The 25701-nt window shown below is 44.8% G+C and overlaps 1 protein-coding gene across 1 annotated transcript in view; it reads right to left on the minus strand.

Annotated features, from left to right (window-relative positions):
* ATP4B (ATPase H+/K+ transporting subunit beta) overlaps window positions 1-25701 on the minus strand; it is an 85695-nt gene that overhangs the window by 20710 nt on the left and 39284 nt on the right. The window contains exon 4 of the mRNA XM_078658077.1: window positions 18061-18263. Coding sequence (XP_078514203.1) covers window positions 18061-18263 — 203 coding nt within the window. The remainder of the gene's footprint in view (window positions 1-18060; window positions 18264-25701) is intronic.

Genomic DNA, 25701 nt, shown 5'->3' on the forward strand with positions numbered 1-25701 from the left:
GTGGAGGATTGAATTGATAGCAATTGGGAGAGACAGAGAGGAACAGGAATGCCATGAAGCCCTAGTAGAAACTCCAGAAGTGATTTAACTTTTGCCTGCAAGTTCTACAACAAAGAAGCACTGGCATGAATAATAACATTGGCAAAGCCAATTGATCTTGCCTCTTAAATGCAGAGCTACTGGTTTTGCCATTGCTAGTGGTTTTGGCATAGTTTATTGCCAAAATGAGTCTAAAATAGCTACCCATGAGTATGCAGGTGTTCGAATGTATGGGAGGATATCTTGGAATGGATAAAAAAAAAAGAATCCAGGATCGCCACCATACGTGAGCATGCATACAAGAGCACATAGAACCATCTTGAATGCGGCCTCCTGAACTCGGACTTCCTACACGCACTATGGAGTTGCGCGCACCTCACTTTATACTGGTCGGCAGTCGCAGACACATTGACGACGGCCACGGGCGATACCCTCCCCAAGACGTGGGAAGCATGCCTACTGGGGCTCTACAAGAGAACCAAACAGACCAAACTAAGGGCGCGTTTCGGGGACCTAGGACTCATTACGGCTAAGCGACTCATCACGAAACGATGGAAGAGTGTCACCCCCCCGCGCCCTGCTGACTGGCGTCGCTCTTTTGACAACTGGGCTTGCGCGGAGAGTGTGTCTCTACACAGGAAAGAGACCGCGGGCCTCCGGAAGTACCCGATTGCCCAGGACTGGGACGCTACCCTGACTGCGTACCACCGGGCGTGCACCCGGGCCGGTATAGCATGATCGCCCCGACATGGAATAGTGAGGGTCCTGTCGTCTACTGTCCGATTGTGGCACGAACCCCCCCCCTTTGCCCCCCCCCCCGGCCACCGAGGTCGTGCCCGACAGGAGATGTCCCCTGTCGCCCCCCCCCCGCTTTCCCCCCCCCGCCCTGCGGTCGCGGCAACCCTACATCCTCAGACATCCCCACCCGGCCCACATAGGGTGCAGCATACACAGCTAGGATCACTGATACATTACTGTACACGCCACTACTAGTCCAACTACTGTTGTTGAAATGTTTCTCCCTCCCCCCCTTCTTTTCATTCCCTGTTGTGTCTTCTGGTTGGCAGTGAGATTGTTTCTGCTGCATTCATGATGATGTTTGATTTACCCTCCCCGTTTACTCTACACACAATGCCTGTTGGACAATGCCAAGATCGGGAGACTGTAACCCAACGACCCATGTGACAATATGGGATGTGATCCTGCCTTTGACTGCTTCTGTGCCAACCGGGGAACGCGGCCTCAGACAATGGTTGTTGGCCTTTACGACCACCTTGGTCTCTTTGCAGTGCTGCGGACTGCGAGCACTGCATCCCGAGACTTTTCCTGGCACTGCTGATTGCGGACTAATGCATCTCCCCTGGCTACTGTTTATTTTCACTTATGTATGACCGACTTGTCAAACCATACTACTAGCTGGGTATCGTTTGTAGTAGTTATCCTTTTTAATGACATTGTGTGATCGATTGCATTGTTACTTGTGAAACTAAATAAAGTTTGGGACCATTGGTCTTAAAAAAAAAAAAAAAAAAATAGAACCATCTTGAAATTATTTGTTTTTAAGTATAGGAAAAATCATCCGTGCCAGGTAATAGTGGTGGGGCCAGGTGAGGGGGGGATTTCGACAGACAACGATGAGGGAAAATGTATTATTAATTTAATCTTCCCTCGTAGTCGTCTGTCGAATCCCCCCCCCCAAACCCGGCCCCACCGCCTTTACCTGAACGGGCCGCGTCTGGGAAAAATCATTCTAAGATGGCATTGGTTAATGCACAAGGTTCATCTTTAAATCCAATGCACTTTCATACCTATACAACACTGCTGGCTGTCATAGTAAGAGCTAGGGGTTTTGACAGTGATTCTTATGATACTCAACTAACTATATGAATGGGGGAAAATAGCAAAGCCACGGAATGTGATGTTGTGGAGTGTCTGGCGACAGTTGCCACTTGGATTCAAGAGCTTTATTTGAAATTGAACGGTGACAAGACCAAGGTGATTTTGTTTGGGAGAGTAAACTCTATCTGGTCAAAAAATTTGTGGCACTCCTCATTTGACCCTGCTCCATTCCTAAGAAGTCAGACAGAAACCTAGGAATTATCGAGGATAATATACCTTCTTGGAAAGATCAAGTAAACTCCATATGCGGAATTTGTTATTCCATCCTCCGGCATTTACTTAGATTTTTAGCTGGCTACCAATTCAATGTCGAATAACCATTATCAATGTCACTTATCATTAGGCCTTCGGTATTTTCAAGGAAGTCAGATGACCTGGTGCCACACACAGGAAAACAAGAATGCCATCAAAAGAAATACCAAAGTATTGACATACCAGTTGCACGTTGTAACCAATGAAGTAACTAGTTATTTTCGTCTTTTAAAAAAAAGACTTATGCAGAAGGAACAAGATAGTATTGTATCACAGGTGCTAACAGAACATCAAGGAACCTGTGAATGTAATAACATGTCCGCTCGCGCGGCTTCTTTGCACCCTTCCAATGTGATGCAACAACTGTGATTTTAAGTCTTCTCTGTTTTTCAGGTATGGTAGAAAATTTACTTTTGATTCAACCCAAACGATATGCAATGCCGGAGCTTCTCCAAAGACTTTAAATGCATTCATCACAATATAAAATCTAGCACATGGTTCCAAAAATAGCATAGATGTTGAAGACAGCTACTGACTCCCACTCAATATCGGGATTACATGGATTAAATGCTGTTGATGGTTTCCCTGTTCTTCCTCTTGTTTCTTCTGAGGCTATACTGTGCTCATCTGTATGTTTTTTGAAAGTGTGCTAATGCTGTACATTGTTTGACTCATCCTCCTAAAACTACACCCAGATCAAAAGCTGCTTAAGGACTTGAAACTATGTAGTTACTTCTAAGATAGTTATGTTACAATTACAAAGTTTATTTAAAAGTGATGAGGAGTGTTTTGGGAGTGAAAAGGAAGGATAGTGTTTACTCCATGAGGCTTGCAGGGGGGCAAATTCGAACTCTGGGTCTGATTACGATGTCGGTGAGACTGCCACCGACAGGCCATTAGTGGCGGTCCACCAACAGACAGGCCTTCGATCTGACTGCCACATCAGGATGCAGGCGGTTGGACTGCAGAGGTCAGGGGAAAAGACCACTGCCTCCGACAAGATCTAGGATCCTGTCGAGGTGACTGCACAGGCACGGATGTATGACGTTACAATGCAGGCTATTACAACGCCTGCCTTTAAAACGCGTTTTTTACATCGCAATCCATTACAACGCATAGTGCTTTTGGATGTTGGATAGTGAATAGTTTAATTTACTATTCCAACTCCAGTCCCCGTGGACACTAGGGAAGGTTATTGGATAGTAAATTAACCTATTCCCTATCCTAGAGCGCCCCCCAGCGCAATGCGTTGTAATAGTTTGCGTTGTAATGACCGCGTTGTAATGGTAGTGCGTTGTAAAAGTTTCGTTGTAAAGGTTGTTTACCCACAGGCACCACTGTAGGGATTCCGATGTCCATTTCAGACAGCCTTTTAATGATGGCTAAACCGCCATGAAAAGGCTGTCAGAAACAGACTTTGGGGGCCCCAAACAGGGCTCCTGTCCTCTGTGGGCCACTCTAAAGTGGCCCTGTGGGCACATGTAGTGCCCCCACACACATTCATGCACCACATGGTACCTAGTGCACAGTGCATGGATGTGCACAAAAGTGCTCTCTCACACTGCAGCTTGTGCTGCGACCCGTTTCCAGGGCCGCAGCACAAGCTGCAATGTAAAATAGTACTTTTACAACCACCAGCATGGCGGTCTCATCCTAATTGGGTGGTCAGACCGCCACCTGCTTGTTGGTAGGTTTCCTGACCGACGTGATAACCGGCGGCGGTCCGACAGCCCGTTATCGTAATGAGCCCCTTTGTGTTTTTGCAGCAACTTGCTTCATGTTGGGAAGGCGGCATAAAGTAGATAGATGTGTAACCTATCCAATGCTCTGTGTATGAGTAATAGTGTTTAGACTTTACTAAGCACTTCCGATTGCTCATGGAACCTCTAGTCAAAATGAAGAGAAAATTAGGAATGTAATCCAGATGGCACAATGTACTCAAACTGGGTTACAGTACTAGGTCAATCCACTAGCCACTGTAGCCTCCAGGCTATGGGCATATTCAGGAAGGTTTGGCGTCCCTCTAGCGTCACTCAAGGGGGCGCAAGGGCAACACAAAACCTAAGTCGGATTTATCAAGCCACGCAAAGCCACCTTATGTGGCTCTGCATGTCTTAAAAAATCCAGAGTAATGAAAAGCCGCGAAAATCGCTGCTTGCATTACTCTGCAAAAAGGGGAGGTGTTCCATGGGTGGAGCGTGGGTGTTCCTACCCATCCACTAATGGATTTTGGCACATTCCCAGATTTTCCAACAATGTTAAGCCTGAGATGCATCAAAATGTTACGCCTATCCCAACGGAGGTGTATCGAGGAGAAATATGTTTATTTCTCCTCTTCTTTTCCTCTTTCTATGTGTGATGCATTTTGTAGCACACATAGAAAGACGGAAATGCCTCAGGGGATTGTTGTGCATAAAAACAATACTGCTCACAATTCAGGCACTCTTGCACCATGGTGCAAAGGTGCCTGCATGGCGCTAGAAGGCACATTGTGTTCCAATGCAGGGAAATGGCAGGAATGCGCCGTATATTGCTAAATGTGGCACATTCCTCCCCTTTCCCCATCATGCAGCACAGCAAGGAGACTTGCTGTGCTGCACAGCAGGAATATTTGTTTCATATGTCTCTGCACCTATAAAGGAGATGTTACCCATAAATGTCATAATGCCCATTCCCCTTGCTCGGTAGAGTTTAATAGTGGCGTTAGCCTGCAACTAAACATGTCTATTTTGAACAGATAACAGGGCCAAGGTAGGGGTAGTCATATGCATAGGATGGTGTTCAGGCAAAATATTGAGTAAGAAATATCGAGGTGCAGAAATATTGAGTTTTTAATATCGTGTTACAAAAATATTGTGATGAAGGAATATCGTTGACAAGAATATCGATTTTCTAAGGTAAGTAATAGTTATGTAGTTAATATCGATGTTAAAAATATGTACGCTGTTAATATCAGTTACAAAAAAATCGTTGTTAATATTATTTTAAAATAATTTTTATGTATTTCAGTATATGTTTTAAGTGTATATGTTATAAATTGCATAATTATTGTTAATGTTTTTTAATATAGTTTGTGCATTTTTAGTTGTTTTTTAATTTATTGTAATTGTAATTTTTAGTGTTGTGGTTTTTCTCAGGGTATAGGGTGGGAAGTAATTTAATTACAAATACTTAACTATTTTTTATTATTAAATATTTAATTGATTCTTAATTATGTGAATTGTGAAATTAATTTATTTGTTAAGTTGTAGGTGTGGGTTGTGGGGTTTGTAGGGGTACAGGCTAGGAAGTAACTTTATTATAATTAATTAATATTTACGTTTTTAATTGTTATTAAATATTTAATTGATAATTTATTATGTAAATTGTGTAATACATGTATTTTTAAAGTTAGGTTTTAGGTACGGGTTGTGGGGTTGGTAGGGGTACTGGGTGAGAAGTAAATTATTGTTTAATTTGTTAATTTATAATGAATTATATACATTATGAAAGTAATTAATTGTTTAAGTTATGTTTTAGGTGGCAGTTGTGGGATTTATAGGGGTATAGGATGTAAAGTAAATACATTTTAATTATTTAATACATATTTTAAATTATTAATAAGTATCGAATTGATTGTGTAATTAGGAAGGGCCTTCTGGACCTTCAAGTATACTATTTGGCAGGCCTGCTCAAATATGCTGCCTTGTGGTATGAGGATGATCCCAACTTAGAAAAAAAGCTGTTGGACGGCTCAACTGTGCTGACCGACCTTCCTAAGTTACTTATGCATGGTCGTAGGCTTTCGGTGGGCACCCCTTCCCTCATCTCTCAGGTGGCCCAGGCCTGGGAGAGGGCAGTCTTGCAGGTTCAGGGACGAGTGTCCTACACTAAGCTCCCCCTAATCTGCTGACTGTGCCCATTTGTGTGCATATGGGGCTCTATTGATGTCTCGAGATGGTTGGAGGGAGGCTGTCAAAGATCAGTAGATTTGTTTCTGAACGGCACCCTCATGGCCCTGAACGAGGTCGGGACTCATTTTGGAATAGGTCAGGGACAATTTCTGCAGTATGCAATCGTGTCACATACGGGCCAGTAGATTTGGACCTCCTTCCCGGAAGAACCTATTGAATCATACGTTCTACAGATGATATTAGATCCCTGATCCGCCAGGGGTGTCATCTCCTGACTATATGCTGCCCTCAAAAATGATAGACAGATGGATATATTGTCTGCACGTAGATCTTGGGATAAGGATCTGGAGTCCTCACTCACTGATCAGGAATGGACGCAAGCTCGGGCACAGGTGCAAGAGGCGGCAAACAATTCCAGGTTTAAATTGTCACAATTGTACTACTTTCACAGAGTGTATTTGACACTGCACCACCTACATAGGACTGTATGTGCTGTGGTGTAATCCCTGCCACATTTGGTCATGTCATGTGAACCTGCAGACTGATACAGCCCTTTTAGACAGAGATAATATGGGAGGTGGGCAGAACAACAGCATTGAAGGCAGAGTTCACAACATGGCATTGCCTATTGGGTCCATTGCTTCTCCGTAAGAAAGTCAGAAAAATGTTTTATAGGTTTGCCCAACTGGGGCTGGTACTGGGCAGATGCCGTTTTGCAATCCACTGGGCTAGTCCGGCCCCTCCACCGAGGATTAAATGGCAGACCGATTTCCTGGAGTGGACAGCGGCAGAAGAGTGCTGAATCCTAACAATCTGCTTGGATCAAAATGCGGACAGTGATTTGGAGTTCTGGAGTGGCATGGTAAAGCTTCTGGGAGAGGATGACACTGTGATGACTATTAGTTCTACCTCAAGCTCACCCAGAGGCCTAACTGCTGCTGCTCACACATTGTAGTGGCTGCCAGCCTGGAAACTGGAACTTGTCTCTTAACTTCTCCTTTTGACCTAGGATACTCATGCTGGTTTTACATTGGTTCATCGGTTTCTTTGTGATCGTGTTGTCTGCAACTCCCCCTCCCCTTCCAGGGACTTATGGATGAGTCCTCCTAATGGCTTCTCGCCAGGCGAACTGATGCACAAACCTATTTCTGCACTGCAGCAATGAATTTGAGTTTTTTAGGGAATTGTTGTATAAGTTATACCTTCTTTCCCTGCCTATTGTACTACATATCATGGACTGTTTTAAATGTCAATCAACACATAAAAAAATGGTAATTAGGATATTTTGTAACTTATATGTCAGATGCAGTTTGTTGTATTTTTAGGGTTACAGCGTGGGAGGTTAATTAAGAAATAATGTATTGATAATTAATTATTACTTTATCATTAAGTATTTAATTGATAATTATGTTAATTGTGAACTTATATTTGTTAAGTTTAATTTTAGGTGTGTGTTGTTTAGTTTGTAGAGGAATGAGGGAAGTTATTTGAGTAAATAAAAAAAGAATGCATTTATTTATTTGAATTATGTATTATTTAATATGTTAATTGTGTTATACTTTGTTTATTTCTATTATATTTTAATCGGCTGTTATGTTTGTGAGACTATAGTGAGTTTTTTTAATTTTATTAATATTTTTTGTGTTAATTGATACTAATTAATACAAATTGTAATGTTTATGTTATTTTACTATTTAGAATTTCATATTTTGGGGTATTTAATAGAGTTGCTAAAACATGTTAATTGTTTGAAGTGAAGTACTATATCTGTATTGTACCAGTAAAAGTAGTTGGAACAGGAAATATTTCCCCTTCTGAGACTTACGCTTTCCATACTGTTGCACCAACTGGAGTGGTAATAGAAACTTTTATCCTTCCTGAGTCCAGCACTTTCCCTACTGTTGCACAGACTGGAGTGGGAATAGTACATTCAATCCCTCATGAGTTTAACACGTTGCCTACTGTTGCACTTACTAGAGTGGGAATAGTCAATTTTATCTCTCCTGAGTCCAACTCTTTCCTTAAACTGCACATAATGGAGTGGGAATTGAGAATTGTACCCCTCATGAGTCCTACGCTTTCCCTACTGTTGCACACATTGGAGTTGGAATTGTACATTTTTACCCCTTCCCGATTCCAACACTTTCCCTACTGGCGCACTGAATGGAGTGGGAATAGTAAATTTTAATCTTCCTGAGTCCATCCCTTTCCCTACTGTTGCACAGACTGGAGTGAGAATAGTAAATTGAATCCCTCCTGAGTCCAATACTTTCCATACTGTTACACAGGCTGGTTTGGGAATAGTTAATTTAACCTTTCTTGAGACCAACACTTTCTATACTGTTGCACCAACTGCAGTGGGGAATAGTAAATGTTACCCCTCCTTAGTCTGACCCTTTCCCTACTGTTGCACTGACTGGAGTGGGAATAGTACATTTAATCCCTCCGGAGTCTAACACTTTCCCTTCTGTTGCACTTACTGGAGTGGGAATAGTCAGTTTTAGACCCCATGAGTCCAATGCTTTCTTTACAGCTGCACATAATGGAGTGGGAATAGTACATTTTACCCCTCCTGAGTCCTACACTTTCGCTACTGTTGCACACACTGGAGTAGGAATAGTACATTTTACCCTTTCCTGATTCCAATACTTTCCCTACTGTTACACAGGCTGGTTTGGGAATAGTTAATTTAACCTTTCTTGAGTCCAACACTTTCCATACTGTTGCACCAACTGCAGTGGGGAATAGTAAATGTTACCCCTCCTTAGTCCGACCCTTTCCCTACTGTTGCACTGACTTGAGTGGAAATAGTACATTTTACTCTTCCTGAGCCCATCACTTTCCCTACTGTTGCACAGATTGGAGTGGGAATAGTACATTTAATCCCTCCGGAGTCTAACACTTTTCCTTCTGTTGCACTTACTGGAATGGGAATAGTTAATTTTAGACCCTATGAGTCCAACGCTTTACTTACAGCTGCACATAATGGAGTGGGAATAGTACATGCGTGGACTTCCTCGCTTCAGGCGTGGGCCCGGGCGGAGTGGACGGCCCTACGCAGGGAGGAGACGGTGGGGCTTCACAAGGAACCGATTGCGGAGCGCTGGGAGTGCATGCTCAAAGCCTAGGGCGGAGCTGGGGACACAGGAAGTGTGGGAGCTTAAGTGGCGCCCTCCAGGATTGGGGTGTGCAGCGGGATGATCTCCTGTTTAACAACTCGGATGGACACTGTCCATCTCTACTGGGGATTTCTAAGCTCTGGGCGTGGGTTCAGCCATGGCTGGGGCGCGCGCGGGAGGTGGGGAGCTGCTCGGGGGGAGGGGAGGAGTATATCAGGTATCAGTGTTATCGATTATGCTGCTATAGTTCTCTTTTGCTTTTTCTTCATTGTTTGTTTACATCTGTTGTATAAAGTCATATCTGTGCGCAAACCTGGTGTAGGGAAGATCCACCCTCAACTATGCTAATGTGCACCAGCTTTGTGTGTGGGCAGTCATGGACCTACCTTGGGGCGGCTGCCCCGACTGCCTATATTTTGCTAGTATTGGGCGGGTATACCTCCTTCTCATGTTACTCATGGTCTAGAACCCTCTTCTCACATTATGTAATGTCTTTCAACGCACGCTTGCCAGGCCCACATACTGCGTAAATAATGTTGAAATGTCTAATGCACTGTGATATCTTTTTTCAAAAATGCCAATAAACAGATTTGACAAAAGAAAATTAAAAAAATGGAGTGGGAATAGTACATTTTACCCCTCCTGAGTCCTACACGTTCGCTACTGTTGCACACATTGGAGTAGGACCAGTACATTTTACCCTTTCCTGATTCCAACACTTTCCCTACTGTTGCACTGAGTGGACTGGGAATTGTAAATTTACCCTCCGGAGCCCAACACTTTCCCTACTGTTGCACCGACTGGAGTGGGAATAGTAAATTGAATCCCTTCTGAGTCCAATAGCTTCCATACTGTTACAGCGGCTGGTGTGGGAATAGTTAATTTAACCTTTCCTGACTCCAACGCTTTCCCTACTGTTGCACCTACTGGAGTGGAAATAGTAAATTTAACCCCTCCTGAGTCCAACACTTTCCCTACTGTTGCACAGACTGAAGTGGGAATGTTACATTTAGGCCATTTGGTGTCCAACGCTTTCCCTACTGTTGTATATACTGGAGTGGGAATAGTATATTTATTATTCTTGAAGTTTCATAGTTTCATAGTACCCCTCTTGAATCCAACACTTTCCCTACTGTTGCGCCGAGTGGAGTGGAAATATTACATTTTGCCCTTCCTGGGTCCAACACTTTCCCAAATGTTGCACAGACTGGAGAGGGAATAGTAAATGTAACCCCTCCTGAGTCCAACGCTTTCCTTACTGTTGCACCGACTGGTGTGGGAATAGTTAATTTAACCTTTCCTGGGCCCTACGCTTTCACTACTGTTGCACCTACTAAAGTGGAAATAGTAAAGTTAACCTCTCCTGAGTCCAACGCTTTCCCTACTGTTGCACAGACTGGAGGGGGAATATTACATTTAACCCATTTGGTGTCCAACGCTTTCCTTACTGTTGTATATACTGGAGTGGGAATAGTACATTTATTATTCTTGAAGTTTCATAGTTTCATTTAGTATAGTTTACATATTTCATATTATTATGTGTTTATATATGTAGTTTTATATGTTTATATATATACTCTTTCCAATTAAGTATTTGCCTTTATACAATTTATTAATTTAATAATTTAATCTACAATTGTTATGTACAATATTGGTGGTAACACCGTAATTCTAATTCAATGCCGCACATGTTACGATATTAAATCTAGTTTCACAATTCCCTGACATCAGGCAATATGGTGTTTAGTGTGTGTATTTCTTCACCGTTTATAACTGCCAAAGGTTATATTTTCTATGTTTGGTTGAGCACAATGTGTACTGGCTGTGACAAAGGCGTTTTCAGGTCGAAACACGTTGCTGCAATAAATTTACTTGACTTTGCAACATTGTGTGCGTTTTTGACCTTCCTTTGATCTTGAGAAGGCGTACTTTTAAATATATATATGTATGTATATATATATATATATATATATATATATATATATATAATTATATATATATATATATACATACAATAGTATTTCGATATTACTGTAAAACAATATTTGTTTTCTCGATATTTTTGTACTTACCAATATAAGTATAGTAAAACTATATTTTTCTGATCAATATTTTTGCCGCAATATTTCTGAATCATGATATTTTTGGTTTCAATATTGTGTCAGTGATCCCCCAGGATGACACAGCTGTGTGCAAATTTCAAGAGGAGGTTAGAACTTAGAACTCCAGTGTCTTGGTAAGCAGCCGAGTCAAATTCTCCTTTTTGCTGATGGAGATCTTGAGGAATAGATCCAATCACCAATGGTTTTTTGCTGTATGTTTGTGACAGTCGAGCCAGAAGAGTGACTATCATGTGTGCAGTGGTTCTGGGGCCAGGGTTCTTGGGCCCACTGTACCTTGATTTTTATTTTACGATCCTACCATTAGGGCCTATGACACCCTTGCCACACCAAAGACCCCTGCCAAGCTTCCCTATGTCGTGTGTGACACTTTAAGTCAGTGCTCGGTTTTTAGTGAACAACACTCGGCATGATGAGTTCTAAACTTTACTTTGAATGGTGAAAGTGAATCTATGCATCCAAAATCAAAAGGGCAGTTAATTAATAAGCCACGTTTAGCTGAACGTAGCTCACATTACATTGAGTCAACATTTGGTGCTTAAGTGTTCTTGGTAGTTACTTTATTTTTTAAATGTGAAATAATCCAAATATTTATTGTTGTAAACGTATCTAGTACCCTATTTAAATATTCCCGATTTATGCCCTTATGTGGTTATAACAAATCATATCCTTATAAAGGCATAAAAATCATATCCTTATTTAGTCATAGCCAATGCAGTCCAAATACGGCAAGGCCACTCCCATAGACTCCTAGAAAGCACAACGCGTTCTTAAACAAACCAAGCCTCCAGCAGCCCGGGAATTCCCCCTGTTTCTGTATTGATTTGTCCTAGAACTCCTGGAGTCCTAAAAAGAACTGCGAGTTCTTAGTGACGTCTTATGTCCTACCTTACGTCAAACTAGGCACCTTCCAGGTATAAATATACCAGCAGCTGCCCTAACAAAACACACGGTGGTTTGGAGCAGATCAGCTATCTACTTGCCCGACGCCCTGATGTGGCAAGTGCCGAAGGAAGCCGACCCTCCGATTGACGCACTGAGAGAGACGCTGTATTTTCTCCTGCCGAGAGATCCAGCTCCAGTGTTTCCAGTCACCCTTGCGGGTTGCTGGGAGATAGAGTCCTAAGAAAGAGATACAAGACCTCCTTCATTCTATAACCAAGGTACGGAGCTGATTATATCCTTAGAGAATTCTTGATTCAGATTCTTGGCAAAAACTATCTTAACTTAAACTGCAGCTCACTTACTCCTTCCCACGTACTAGGCTTAGGTTAGCTACACCGGGGTAGGCGTATCTTAGAAGCACTAGTTGAGGACGTTTAGTCATGGTTTTATCTATGTATATATTTTATCTATTTTAAACACCATATGGCTTAGAAACCATACCATGCTTTTACAGTATTATTTTATAATACTCCTTTTACTGTACGCACTTTACTTTATAACAAGTATTGCAATTGTGGCAACTCACTTCTCTTGCATGAGAAAGAAGACTGTTCAATAAATAACCACTTTTATTGAAAACGCCCGTCTCTCTATTTCTCTGCACTTCTGGTGAAACTAAGCATGCACGATGGACTGAGTGAAATAGTTATCTATTGTTTCCGCGACTCTGGAGATATACTCCTTATTCTGGAGGGAGCAAAGTTGTCATGTTTATGCGGTTGTCAGAAACTAATCCCTTCTTGTCTATTCAGGAAAGTTAACACCTTCTTGTTTACTCGAGAAAGTTTCTAGTGACCTCTGAGCTAGCTGGCATTCATAATTAAGTGTAACATATTCAATAGAGACCTAGTCGACCTCAGTCCTACGTCTAAACTATCGTTTATGTTATTCCAATGTGCAGAGCCTATTGGGAATATAGGAACTACACTACATTATGCTGTTTGTATTCATCTAAAAAAGCAAAACTGTGTTTTTTCGGAACTGTGCTGGGATCTCGCCTTATATTGCTCACAGCCTCTCCTGCGGGAACTAACTCAGGGTGCACTAACCGCTGGACTGTGACAAAAATAGGATTTGTTGGAGCTTGCTAGTAAGCAAAGAGCAGTAAGAAGTACAGTACAGGGAATCCCTTTATGGTAGAAGCTGTAAGCAGTCGTGGCCGGCATGGCTCGTGGGTGGGAGGTGGGGGGGTCGCGCGTGGGGGGGTTTAAATTTAATAAGAAGAATAATACAACACATTTAAACTTACCTTTCCGCCGTCAGGGTCCCGCGTTTTCTCTGCTCCTCCAGGAACAGGAAGCAGGCAGCCAGGCTCCCTCCCCTAAGCCAATAACAATGCTTCAAGCTGCATTGTGACTGGTTGGGCCGCCGCCCAGCCAGGGGCATATGGGGAGACCAGGTTCTCCATGCAGGCTGCATTGCAGCCTGCATGGAGAAGGGCAGAGTGCGCAGAACTGGTTTGGGTGGTCCCAGAGGGCCGACCAAACAGTCTTTGCGCACTCAGGAGTCGGCACACAACTCCTCCCCTGCCCTGCCTGCTCGCAGAGAAGACCCGCCCACCCGCCCTCCCGCAACCAAACATAAAATGGTAATAACTGAAAGTTATTACCATTTTATGTTTCTGCTTCTCACACTCCGAGAAAGTAGTGGGGCGACGCTCCTCCGCCCTTTTGGAGGAGCCGCCCCTGGCTGTAAGGCAGTAGACCTTTGAAAACAAATGCAACCAAAGCTTAAAAGCCTACTACCCATAAGACAAGCAGTGGCAAAGTCAATAGGTCTCGCCTTTATAATAAAAGAGTGCTAAGCTACAAGCTTTGCTAATGCTTACATTTAAACCATTTTCTTTAAAAAAAGGTAAAGATAAAAAAATCAAAATATCTGAGGAAAAATAAACACACATTTTAAGGTATCACAAACAATACACCTAGGGCTGTATTACATAAGGTGCCCCGGGGGCGGGACGGGCGTTTGCACACGCTTTGTGCCCCCCCAGGGCACTTTGGTATTATAGAAGGGGGCACAGATGCTTGTGCGTCCCCTTCTATAACACCAATAGTGCTGGCGCACTTAAAGCCCCAGAGCTATCAACAGAGGATGTTCCCTCATGTGCATAGGGACGTGCCCTATGCAAATGAGGAAATTCCTTTGAACCTACGCCCGCGCCATATTACAGACACGGGCGCAGAGTCAAAGTATCCCTCAGAAGGCGCACTGACAGTGTGCCGTTTGAAAGGTGGCACACTGTCAGAGCGCCCCCTGAAAGCAGCCCTCTGCAGGGGGTAATGGGGGTCCCATGGACCCCCCCAGACATCCCCTTTGAAAGTGCAGGTGGGTGCCGCCTGCACTGTGAAAACAAGGAGCAGCTGCTCTGCGTTTTCACATGAATGCGCTGCCCTGGGGGCAGCATGAGTTCACGACTGTCCCTAGGGCAGCGCATTCACCATAATGGGGCGCATTGGCATTGTTTGTGCCCGGTGCACCTTATCAAACCTGCGCTGGGCGCAAACAATGCCAATGCGTAATACGGCCCCTTATTATATATAATTTAATCTTTATAAATGACAGTTTATTTTTGAATATTTTTAACTCAGGAAGCTTTGGTTAGAAATTAAAAAGAAATAAGGAAATTTAAAAGAAAATGTTTGGGGGGGCATGGCCTTAACAGGAATGAAGTGAGACGCATGTCGTCTTGGCTCCGAACCCCTGTGGGCCTTTTCAGCAACGCAAATACACAGGTTCCCGATTGCAGATTCACATCAGGCCTGAACACTGAACATCTGTTGGTGCACCCTAGGACCGGGGGGCACTGAGGGGCTGATTTGAAGACGGATGAACTTTGGTACCCGGCGGTGAGCTCCCAGGCCTCCATCTTGTGAAAGCTGCACGAGGTGCGGTACATCCTGGGCCCTGAGGCGAGTGTCGTCCTGGTTATCAAGGTCCAACATCTAGGGTAATCTGGTGCCAAGGTCTGGCCAGCCTGGGCTGACATAAACACTAGGGCTCCCACCGCCCTCCCAACCACAAGGCATCCGGGAGAGTGGCCTAGTCCTGGACGGGGGCATCCTTACGGCCTGAACTTCGAAGCCCAGACGCTGTGATGATACGGTGCGGGGACCTGGACAGACTGGCCTGATACAGACATGGAGGCTCTCCTGCATCTGCCAGACCCGGAGACATTCTGATGAGCTGCTTGGGCCTGGAATGCGTCCCCTCCACAATGAGTACTAGTGTTGGCATGGGGAGGGGGGTGTCCTCCCACAACAGGCCTCATGATCCAGGGACCCTGCTGCTGGCTCTGAGGAGCGTGGGGATGGCAAAGCCCTTTTGGGCCAGGCCGGATATCTAATAGTTGTGAACATGAGTGAAGGCTCCAGATGGTAAACAACCTTTACAACGCAACTTTTACCACGCAGTGCCTTTACAACGCAACTTTTACAACGCAAACTATTACAACACATTGCACTGGGGGGCGCTCTAGGATAGGGAATAGGTTTAATGTACTATCCAACACCTTCCCTACTATCCATGGGGACTGGAGTTGGAATAGTAAATTAAACAATTCACTATCCAGCGCCTAAAAGCACTATGCGTTGTAATGGTATGCGTTGTAAAAACCGCGTTGTAAAAGCATGCGATGTAAAAGCATGCGTTGTAATGTCATACATCCCTCCAGATAGCAGCCTTTGACCTACCAGGGCATCTCCCTCTGAACTCTTGTGGCCTGGGGGGAGTGCACACTCAAACCCCGAAGACCTGTCTCGTGGACCTGCTTGCCGTGTACCCGGAGACCTAGACGTTGACCCTGCATATGCAGAACTTCTACTGCGACACCATTGAGACCTGGGTTGACTTCCGCCAGGCTCCCGAAAAGGAATTTACAGCACGAGGAATGAAAATAGAAATTAGGGGCTGTGTTTTCTGCTGCTGGGTGTGCTTTGGCTCCCTGTGAGTTGCTGCCCAAGCTACTGGTGCCCGGATTGGGGGCGTCATTACTGGTACCCTCTGGAAAGGTGCACAATGTGCCACAGCTTGAGAGCCGATATCCCCTCATCACCCTTGCTGACCTGAAACTTGCCTCTTAGGAAACTCCTGATTTTTTAAGCCAAAAATGACTTTATTGTAGCTGTCTTCCACCTGACAAGGTGCTGCCTAAGCCGGGTCTACTAGCATGTTTGCTAGAGTAACTGACTCTCATCTCACAAGAACTTGTGTCAGTCTACATCAACCTCTGGTGCAACAGTACACGCCTTCATTTCTTTCATTCAGTAGCAGATGTCAACATTTAAATCTAGTGGGGCGCAATGCCTTAAAAACTCACCATATACATGTTGCGTTTGTTGGAGGGTACGGTTGCTGTTAACTCTTCTCTCCTCTGTGCTGACCCAGATAGAAAGGGAAGGACTTCCTCTCTTGTACAACCCTAAACAAATTCTCGAGCTGCTATTGGATGGAGCAGGCTAGCCCAGCGCTCATTTTGAGGCTGGGGGCCTGCAGCTGCAATCCCTTGGCTGTTTCTAAGCCCTGGGATTGCAGGCTCTGAAGTGCTCAGGTCAGATTACAGGCTCTGAAGTGCTCAGGTCAGATTGGCCAGCTGTAGGCAGCAGGCCAATCCGACATGCGCCCTGGCAGGGGGCTAAAGTAATAGTGCAATTGCATGAATCAGCCCCACCCCCTGCCCTCGCGCTGTATCAGTGCAAGCCTGCGACACGTAATAAAATGGTATTTGTTATCATTTTATTAATGTGTGCTCATTCTGCACTCGCAGCAGGCGAGGCCCGCTCCTCCGCCATAATGGAGAAGCCGCCCCTGCTTTCATGTGTTCTCTGATTAAAGCGCTGAGAGCAACAAATAAAGGGTATGAACATGGCACAACCATATGCCACAAAACCCATGCCCCATTCTTTAGCAAGCAGATTAACGATGAGAAGCTAAGCGTATTACTGCACTTGTAATCTCACACTTGCTGTGGCGAGCGCGTACCCAACAAGTAAGAAAATACAATGCTTCATTAAAGGTAAAAGCTTACTTTGCTCTTGTTTAGGATACACTGTCTGGCCAGTGACAGAAACAAGCAGGATTTGGGTAAAGGGAGGGTATAGGGTTGGGGTGGAGTATTATAATAGAAACAAAGAAAATTCTCAACAAAGTATTTTGTTTTGTTAAAGCATGTTGAGGGTAACTATTGAAGTGCCAGGGCCACCTCATGCTGTAACGACAGGAGACACAGGTGAAGGAGCAATGCTTTGCATTTAAATACTGCTTGCCGCTGGAGAATTCGCAATATGCTTGAGGTTTCTCCTTCACTATATTTTGACCTTTTTGAGTCACAATATTACTCTCATTACAAAACACTCAGGGCCTGATTCACAAACTGCACTTTGCAGTATGCTTCATAGTACTACAGAACCTACTACAAAGTGCTATACACAAACTTTTGGGTAGCCACAGACTGCACGCTTGCGGTAACTTACACATTTGTAGTACGTCTCTACCTCCATTTTTGTATGGGAGGGGTTGCAGTACCAGTGGTTGGCCATGTGTAGTGCTGGACTTACTACAAAAGTGTATGTTACTACAAAAGTTCCGTTTGTGAATACCAAAAAGTAGTAAACGTACACAGAAGTGGAAATGTACTCAAAAGTGTTAACATACCCTAAACTGTAAGTTACATTTATAAATCAGGCGGCGGACCACAGAATACATTTTAGGATGAACAACATCAATGGAAAAGAAAATGTAGCATAGAGTATGTGGTATTTTTTGGCAGCAGGACAAAAAAACACAAATACTTACTCTGTTCATTTTAATGACAAAGCACGGTTTTCCATCATGAAAGCCATAGTTTTCATCCTCCTCTCCAGAACATTCTCCCAGCATTTCTGTTGTAAACTGACACGCGCGCATGGTTTTACTGCCAGGAGTAGACAGGAGAGCTTTGATTTTGGTGTGTGATGAGCAGTTCACGTTCTGGGCGGCTTGCACCGTTGAGTTGTAGGCTGAAATGCAACAATAGTGAATACATCAATTGGCATAGGGTGGGTAGGTTCCTTTTCCATGTGTGTTATTTTCACTGCTGTTCTAGGAGGGGAAAAGCCTTTACAACGCGGGCATTACCACACGCTGCCATTACTACGCTGCTTTTACAACGCAAGTTGTTTCAACGACTTGCGCTGGAGGGCGCTGTTGGACAAGGAATAGTTTAATTTCCTATTCCAACACCTTTCCTACCTTAACGTGGGCTGGAGTTGGAATAGAAAATTAAACTATTCCACTATCCAGCACTTACAGTGCAAGTCGTTGTAACGACTTGCATTGTAAAAACGCGTGGTAATAGCCCACGTTGTACTGTCATACAACCTTCTAGGACAGGGGGCATCCACAGTTTTGATTGTGTGTACCCAGGACCTGTAGTGTCCCTTATCCACATTACAAGTGTGTGTTTCAGCCAGTGATGGTTTTCAACCAAATCACTGAGCATGATGGGATTTGTCAGAAGCAAAACTATTGGTCATTGCATGCTATTGACCCAAAATCAGTAATGATGACGGTCATATTCATGGGAGTCCCAGGTGACAGGTACATAGTGCCCCCTCGCCCCTTTAGACACTTTGCCCCACACAGAAGAGACACAGAGTGAATAATGTTAGAGGAAACCTATGCTAGGGACATAGACGCTCTTCCCCCCTTGTACCTGGATGGTGTAACACATTTTCTGGTGCAACAATTTTTGAAAGCAAAGTCTCCAATTCATGATAATTGTGTATAAGAATTTACATCACATGCCAGGCTATCAAAGAACAAAAAACTGTGTTAACCGATGGGTTGTAAATATTAAATTGTAAATATACTTCTAGGTTTTTTCCTTTCTTCTTTTCTATCAAGCACTTGACAACTCCTCCCTTTCTGCACGCTCTATCTTTGGGCAACCGAAATAATTTTCCATATATAGAGATAGTTATAAATGCAATGAATTAAAATTGCTCTGAAATTATGATTTTCGCTGTTATATGTTTGTTCTTTTTTTGAAAACAAATTGAAATACATTAAGTGTATAGGGTTGATCTGTGAGACATATCCCTTAAATTCACCAGAATATTGAATGTGTATTGATTAATTCAACTGTGTTGAAAATATTGGTTAGAGACCATTGTATTTGAATAGCAACTGATTTAGATCTTGGCGGATCAGGTCCTGCCGTCGCTTTTTCAATGGTCTTCCCACCCACTGGCCCACCCGCTGTATTTAGATGTTGGTTGATCCATAAATATAAGACTCCCAGAGTCCCGCTGACTTTCTGACGCATCTGTCAATCCTTGCGCCATGGTGCGCCGTATTGTAAATACTTTACAACAAGGGGTGGTGATGGACAGAGTCTCTGAATTAAGCAGAGTACTCTCACCCAGTCAAGAGATCAGGGCTAGATCCAACACCGTTTTTTAGCTCATTGCACCATCCCAGTTTCAGAACCTGGCTGTATGCAAATTAGTCTGTCCCTGGCCCAGTGCATCATGGGAACAGGGCAGACCAGACTACAAAAGCCAATTCTTACACTGGGAAGGAAACAAGCTTCCGGGGACCGGTTTCTGGCATTTCAGTCGTCTTCGGCCCGGCTTGCTTGAATCCTGATGGTGCAATGAGCAAGGGACTCACATCTGAGCATACCCTTCCACGCTTAGGGTGGACAAAATAATTTACAACAAGGGGTGGTGAAGGACAGAGTCTCTGAATTAAGCAGAGTACTCTCACCCAGTCAAGAGATCAGGGCTAGATCCAACACCGTTTTTTAGCTCATTGCACCATCCCAGTTTCAGAACCTGGCTGTATGCAAATTAGTCTGTCCCTGGCCCAGTGCATCATGGGAACAGGGCAGACCAGACTACAAAAGCCAATTCTTACACTGGGAAGGAAACAAGCTTCCGGGGACCGGTTTCTGGCATTTCAGCCGTCTTCGGCCCGGCTTGCTTGAATCCTGATGGTGCAATGAGCAAGGGACTCACATCTGAGCATACCCTTCCACGCTTAGGGTGGACAAAATAATTTACAACAAGGGGTGGTGATGGACAGAGTCTCTGAATTAAGCAGAGTACTCTCACCCAGTCAAGAGATCAGGGCTAGATCCAACACCGTTTTTTAGCTCATTGCACCATCCCAGTTTCAGAACCTGGCTGTATGCAAATTAGTCTGTCCCTGGCCCAGTGCATCATGGGAACAGGGCAGACCAGACTACAAAAGCCAATTCTTACACTGGGAAGGAAACAAGCTTCCGGGGACCGGTTTCTGGCATTTCAGCCGTCTTCGGCCCGGCTTGCTTGAATCCTGATGGTGCAATGAGCAAGGGACTCACATCTGAGCATACCCTTCCACGCTTAGGGTGGACAAAATAATTTACAACAAGGGGTGGTGATGGACAGAGTCTCTGAATTAAGCAGAGTACTCTCACCCAGTCAAGAGATCAGGGCTAGATCCAACACCGTTTTTTAGCTCATTGCACCATCCCAGTTTCAGAACCTGGCTGTATGCAAATTAGTCTGTCCCTGGCCCAGTGCATCATGGGAACAGGGCAGACCAGACTACAAAAGCCAATTCTTATACTGGGAAGGAAACAAGCTTCCGGGGACCGGTTTCTGGCATTTCAGCCGTCTTCGGCCCGGCTTGCTTGAATCCTGATGGTGCAATGAGCAAGGGACGCACATCTGAGCATACCCTTCCACGCTTAGGGTGGACAAAATAATTTACAACAAGGGGTGGTGAAGGACAGAGTCTCTGAATTAAGCAGAGTACTCTCACCCAGTCAAGAGATCAGGGCTAGATCCAACACCGTTTTTTAGCTCATTGCACCATCCCAGTTTCAGAACCTGGCTGTATGCAAATTAGTCTGTCCCTGGCCCAGTGCATCATGGGAACAGGGCAGACCAGACTACAAAAGCCAATTCTTACACTGGGAAGGAAACAAGCTTCCGGGGACCGGTTTCTGGCATTTCAGCCGTCTTCGGCCCGGCTTGCTTGAATCCTGATGGTGCAATGAGCAAGGGACTCACATCTGAGCATACCCTTCCACGCTTAGGGTGGACAAAATAATTTACAACAAGGGGTGGTGATGGACAGAGTCTCTGAATTAAGCAGAGTACTCTCACCCAGTCAAGAGATCAGGGCTAGATCCAACACCGTTTTTTAGCTCATTGCACCATCCCAGTTTCAGAACCTGGCTGTATGCAAATTAGTCTGTCCCTGGCCCAGTGCATCATGGGAACAGGGCAGACCAGACTACAAAAGCCAATTCTTACACTGGGAAGGAAACAAGCTTCCGGGGACCGGTTTCTGGCATTTTAGCCGTCTTCGGCCCGGCTTGCTTGAATCCTGATGGTGCAATGAGCAAGGGACTCACATCTGAGCATACCCTTCCACGCTTAGGGTGGACAAAATAATTTACAACAAGGGGTGGTGATGGACAGAGTCTCTGAATTAAGCAGAGTACTCTCACCCAGTCAAGAGATCAGGGCTAGATCCAACACCGTTTTTTAGCTCATTGCACCATCCCAGTTTCAGAACCTGGCTGTATGCAAATTAGTCTGTCCCTGGCCCAGTGCATCATGGGAACAGGGCAGACCAGACTACAAAAGCCAATTCTTACACTGGGAAGGAAACAAGCTTCCGGGGACCAGTTTCTGGCATTTCAGCCGTCTTCGGCCCGGCTTGCTTGAATCCTGATGGTGCAATGAGCAAGGGACTCACATCTGAGCATACCCTTCCACGCTTAGGGTGGACAAAATAATTTACAACAAGGGGTGGTGATGGACAGAGTCTCTGAATTAAGCAGAGTACTCTCACCCAGTCAAGAGATCAGGGCTAGATCCAACACCGTTTTTTAGCTCATTGCACCATCCCAGTTTCAGAACCTGGCTGTATGCAAATTAGTCTGTCCCTGGCCCAGTGCATCATGGGAACAGGGCAGACCAGACTACAAAAGCCAATTCTTACACTGGGAAGGAAACAAGCTTCCGGGGACCGGTTTCTGGCATTTCAGCCGTCTTCGGCCCGGCTTGCTTGAATCCTGATGGTGCAATGAGCAAGGGACTCACATCTGAGCATACCCTTCCACGCTTAGGGTGGACAAAATAATTTACAACAAGGGGTGGTGATGGACAGAGTCTCTGAATTAAGCAGAGTACTCTCACCCAGTCAAGAGATCAGGGCTAGATCCAACACCGTTTTTTAGCTCATTGCACCATCCCAGTTTCAGAACCTGGCTGTATGCAAATTAGTCTGTCCCTGGCCCAGTGCATCATGGGAACAGGGCAGACCAGACTACAAAAGCCAATCGTTTTTGGCCACTATAGGTGTGGCAGGGTATACTCAGACATGAGTCCCTTGCTCACTGCTCCATCAGGATTCAAGCAAGCCGGGCCGACGAGGCTGAAATGCCAGAAACCGGTCCCCGGAAGCTTGTATCCTTTCTGGTGAAGAATTGGCTTGGTAGTTTGGTCTGCCCTGTTCCCATGATGCACTGGGCCAGGGACAGACTAATTTGCATATAGCCAGGTTCTGAGCTGGGATGGGGCAGTGAGCTAAATAACGGTGATGGATCAAGCCCTGATCTTTGGACTGGGTAAGAGTGGTCTGCTTAATTCAGACACTCTGTTCATCACCACTCCCTTTTCTGAATCGTTTTTGGCCACTATAGGTGTGGCAGGGTATACTCAGACATGAGTCCCTTGCTCACTGCTCCATCAGGATTCAAGCAAGCCGGGCCGACGAGGCTGAAATGCCAGAAACCGGTCCCCGGAAGCTTGTATCCTTTCTGGTGAAGAATTGGCTTGGTAGTTTGGTCTGCCCTGTTCCCATGATGCACTGGGCCAGGGACAGACTAATTTGCATATAGCCAGGTTCTGAGCTGGGATGGGGCAGTGAGCTAAATAACGGTGATGGATCAAGCCCTGATCTTTGGACTGGGTAAGAGTGGTCTGCTTAATTCAGACACTCTGTTCATCACCACCCCCTTTTCTGAATCGTTTTTGGCCACTATAGGTGTGGCAGGGTATACTCAGACATGAGTCCCTTGCTCACTGCTCCATCAGGATTCAAGCAAGCCGGGCCGACGAGGCTGAAATGCCAGAAACCGGTCCCCGGAAGCTTGTATCCTTTCTGGTGAAGAATTGGCTTGGTAGTTTGGTCTGCCCTGTTCCCATGATGCACTGGGCCAGGGACAGACTAATTTGCATATAGCCAGGTTCTGAGCTGGGATGGGGCAGTGAGCTAAATAACGGTGATGGATCAAGCCCTGATCTTTGGACTGGGTAAGAGTGGTCTGCTTAATTCAGACACTCTGTTCATCACCACCCCCTTTTCTGAATCGTTTTTGGCCACTATAGGTGTGGCAGGGTATACTCAGACATGAGTCCCTTGCTCACTGCTCCATCAGGATTCAAGCAAGCCGGGCCGACGAGGCTGAAATGCCAGAAACCGGTCCTCGGAAGCTTGTATCCTTTCTGGTGAAGAATTGGCTTGGTAGTTTGGTCTGCCCTGTTCCCATGATGCACTGGGCCAGGGACAGACTAATTTGCATATAGCCAGGTTCTGAGCTGGGATGGGGCAGTGAGCTAAATAACGGTGATGGATCAAGCCCTGATCTTTGGACTGGGTAAGAGTGGTCTGCTTAATTCAGACACTCTGTTCATCACCACCCCCTTTTCTGAATCGTTTTTGGCCACTATAGGTGTGGCAGGGTATACTCAGACATGAGTCCCTTGCTCACTGCTCCATCAGGATTCAAGCAAGCCGGGCCGACGATGCTGAAATGCCAGAAACCGGTCCCCGGAAGCTTGTATCCTTTCTGGTGAAGAATTGGCTTGGTAGTTTGGTCTGCCCTGTTCCCATGATGCACTGGGCCAGGGACAGACTAATTTGCATATAGCCAGGTTCTGAGCTGGGATGGGGCAGTGAGCTAAATAACGGTGATGGATCAAGCCCTGATCTTTGGACTGGGTAAGAGTGGTCTGCTTAATTCAGACACTCTGTTCATCACCACCCCCTTTTATGAATCGTTTTTGGCCACTATAGGTGTGGCAGGGTATACTCAGAGATGAGTCCCTTGCTCACTGCTCCATCAGGATTCAAGCAAGCCGGGCCGACGAGGCTGAAATGCCAGAAACCGGTCCCCGGAAGCTTGTATCCTTTCTGGTGAAGAATTGGCTTGGTAATTTGGTCTGCCCTGGTCCCATGATGCACTGGGCCAGGGACAGACTAATTTGCATATAGCCAGGTTCTGAGCTGGGATGGGGCAGTGAGCTAAATAACGGTGATGGATCAAGCCCTGATCTTTGGACTGGGTAAGAGTGGTCTGCTTAATTCAGACACTCTGTTCATCACCACCCCCTTTTCTGAATCGTATTGTAAATACGGCGCATCCATGGTGGTGCAAGGGTTTCTCAGGGTGGTGCAGGGAAAGGGACGTATCTCTACAAATGCGTCACTTCTTGTAAATCTGCCCCAATATCACCAGTGACACTGACACTAATGGCCCCTACTGCTGCAGTTGAAAATATAACCACACCACATACAAACCTACCACAACTCCTAGGCATAAACGACTGCACAAAATTATGAACGTCATTTAGGTTTTGCCAAAGTTAGAAGTTGCCCATGGCTTGCCCCTAGGACGCAGGGTGCCACCTTTGCTGCTCCTGCCCTCAGAGGACATAGAAGCAGTGCCAAGAATAGAAAGTAAACATGGTCATCAAGAGCACAGCTTACCATCTCCAGTACCCTCTAGGAAACGAGACAATATCTGTTCTGTTTTGTGAAATAAATACATTCAGCAGTGCCTAACACACTCTTCAAAAAATGTAAAAGGCTGTTATCCTGTTACCTGAAACAATGTATACAGGTACGACAGACTGCACATTAATTTAAAACATAAACCCTAAATCGTGCGTTTTAAATATTTACTAGAAAGTGAACATATTATTGCAGTCACACACTGGCTTTTATCATATGCATTAAGCATTGATCTTGTTATTGAATGTCTTTGTTCAATATTATTTCTTATAGCTAAACATATTTTAAGTAATTTGGTGTGATGTTTCATTATTGTGAATAGGTGAAAAACAAAGTGTACAAAGCCTCCCCCTGTGTGATTCATAACACCTTGCAAGTGATCATGAATTACTGAAAATATTGTAGGCCTATTACATAGGTCAAGTTCAAGTCAATAGTTGTGATTCCCATCAATTAACAGAGAGGGGCATCACCTCTATGTTATTAATATACAGCTCTCTGAGGTGTATCAATACATTTTGTCTAGGAGAGGCATGCTAGTGCAATCCTTGAATGGTGACGATTTTGCTTTGTAAATATTGATCATTTTTATGCCATAAAAAGAGACATATGTAATGATATCCTGAAATGTTATGGCACCTTAGTTAAAATACAGGTAAT

The sequence above is a fragment of the Lissotriton helveticus genome, chromosome 8, assembly GCF_964261635.1.
Source record: "Lissotriton helveticus chromosome 8, aLisHel1.1, whole genome shotgun sequence".
Lineage (NCBI taxonomy): Eukaryota > Metazoa > Chordata > Amphibia > Caudata > Salamandridae > Lissotriton > Lissotriton helveticus.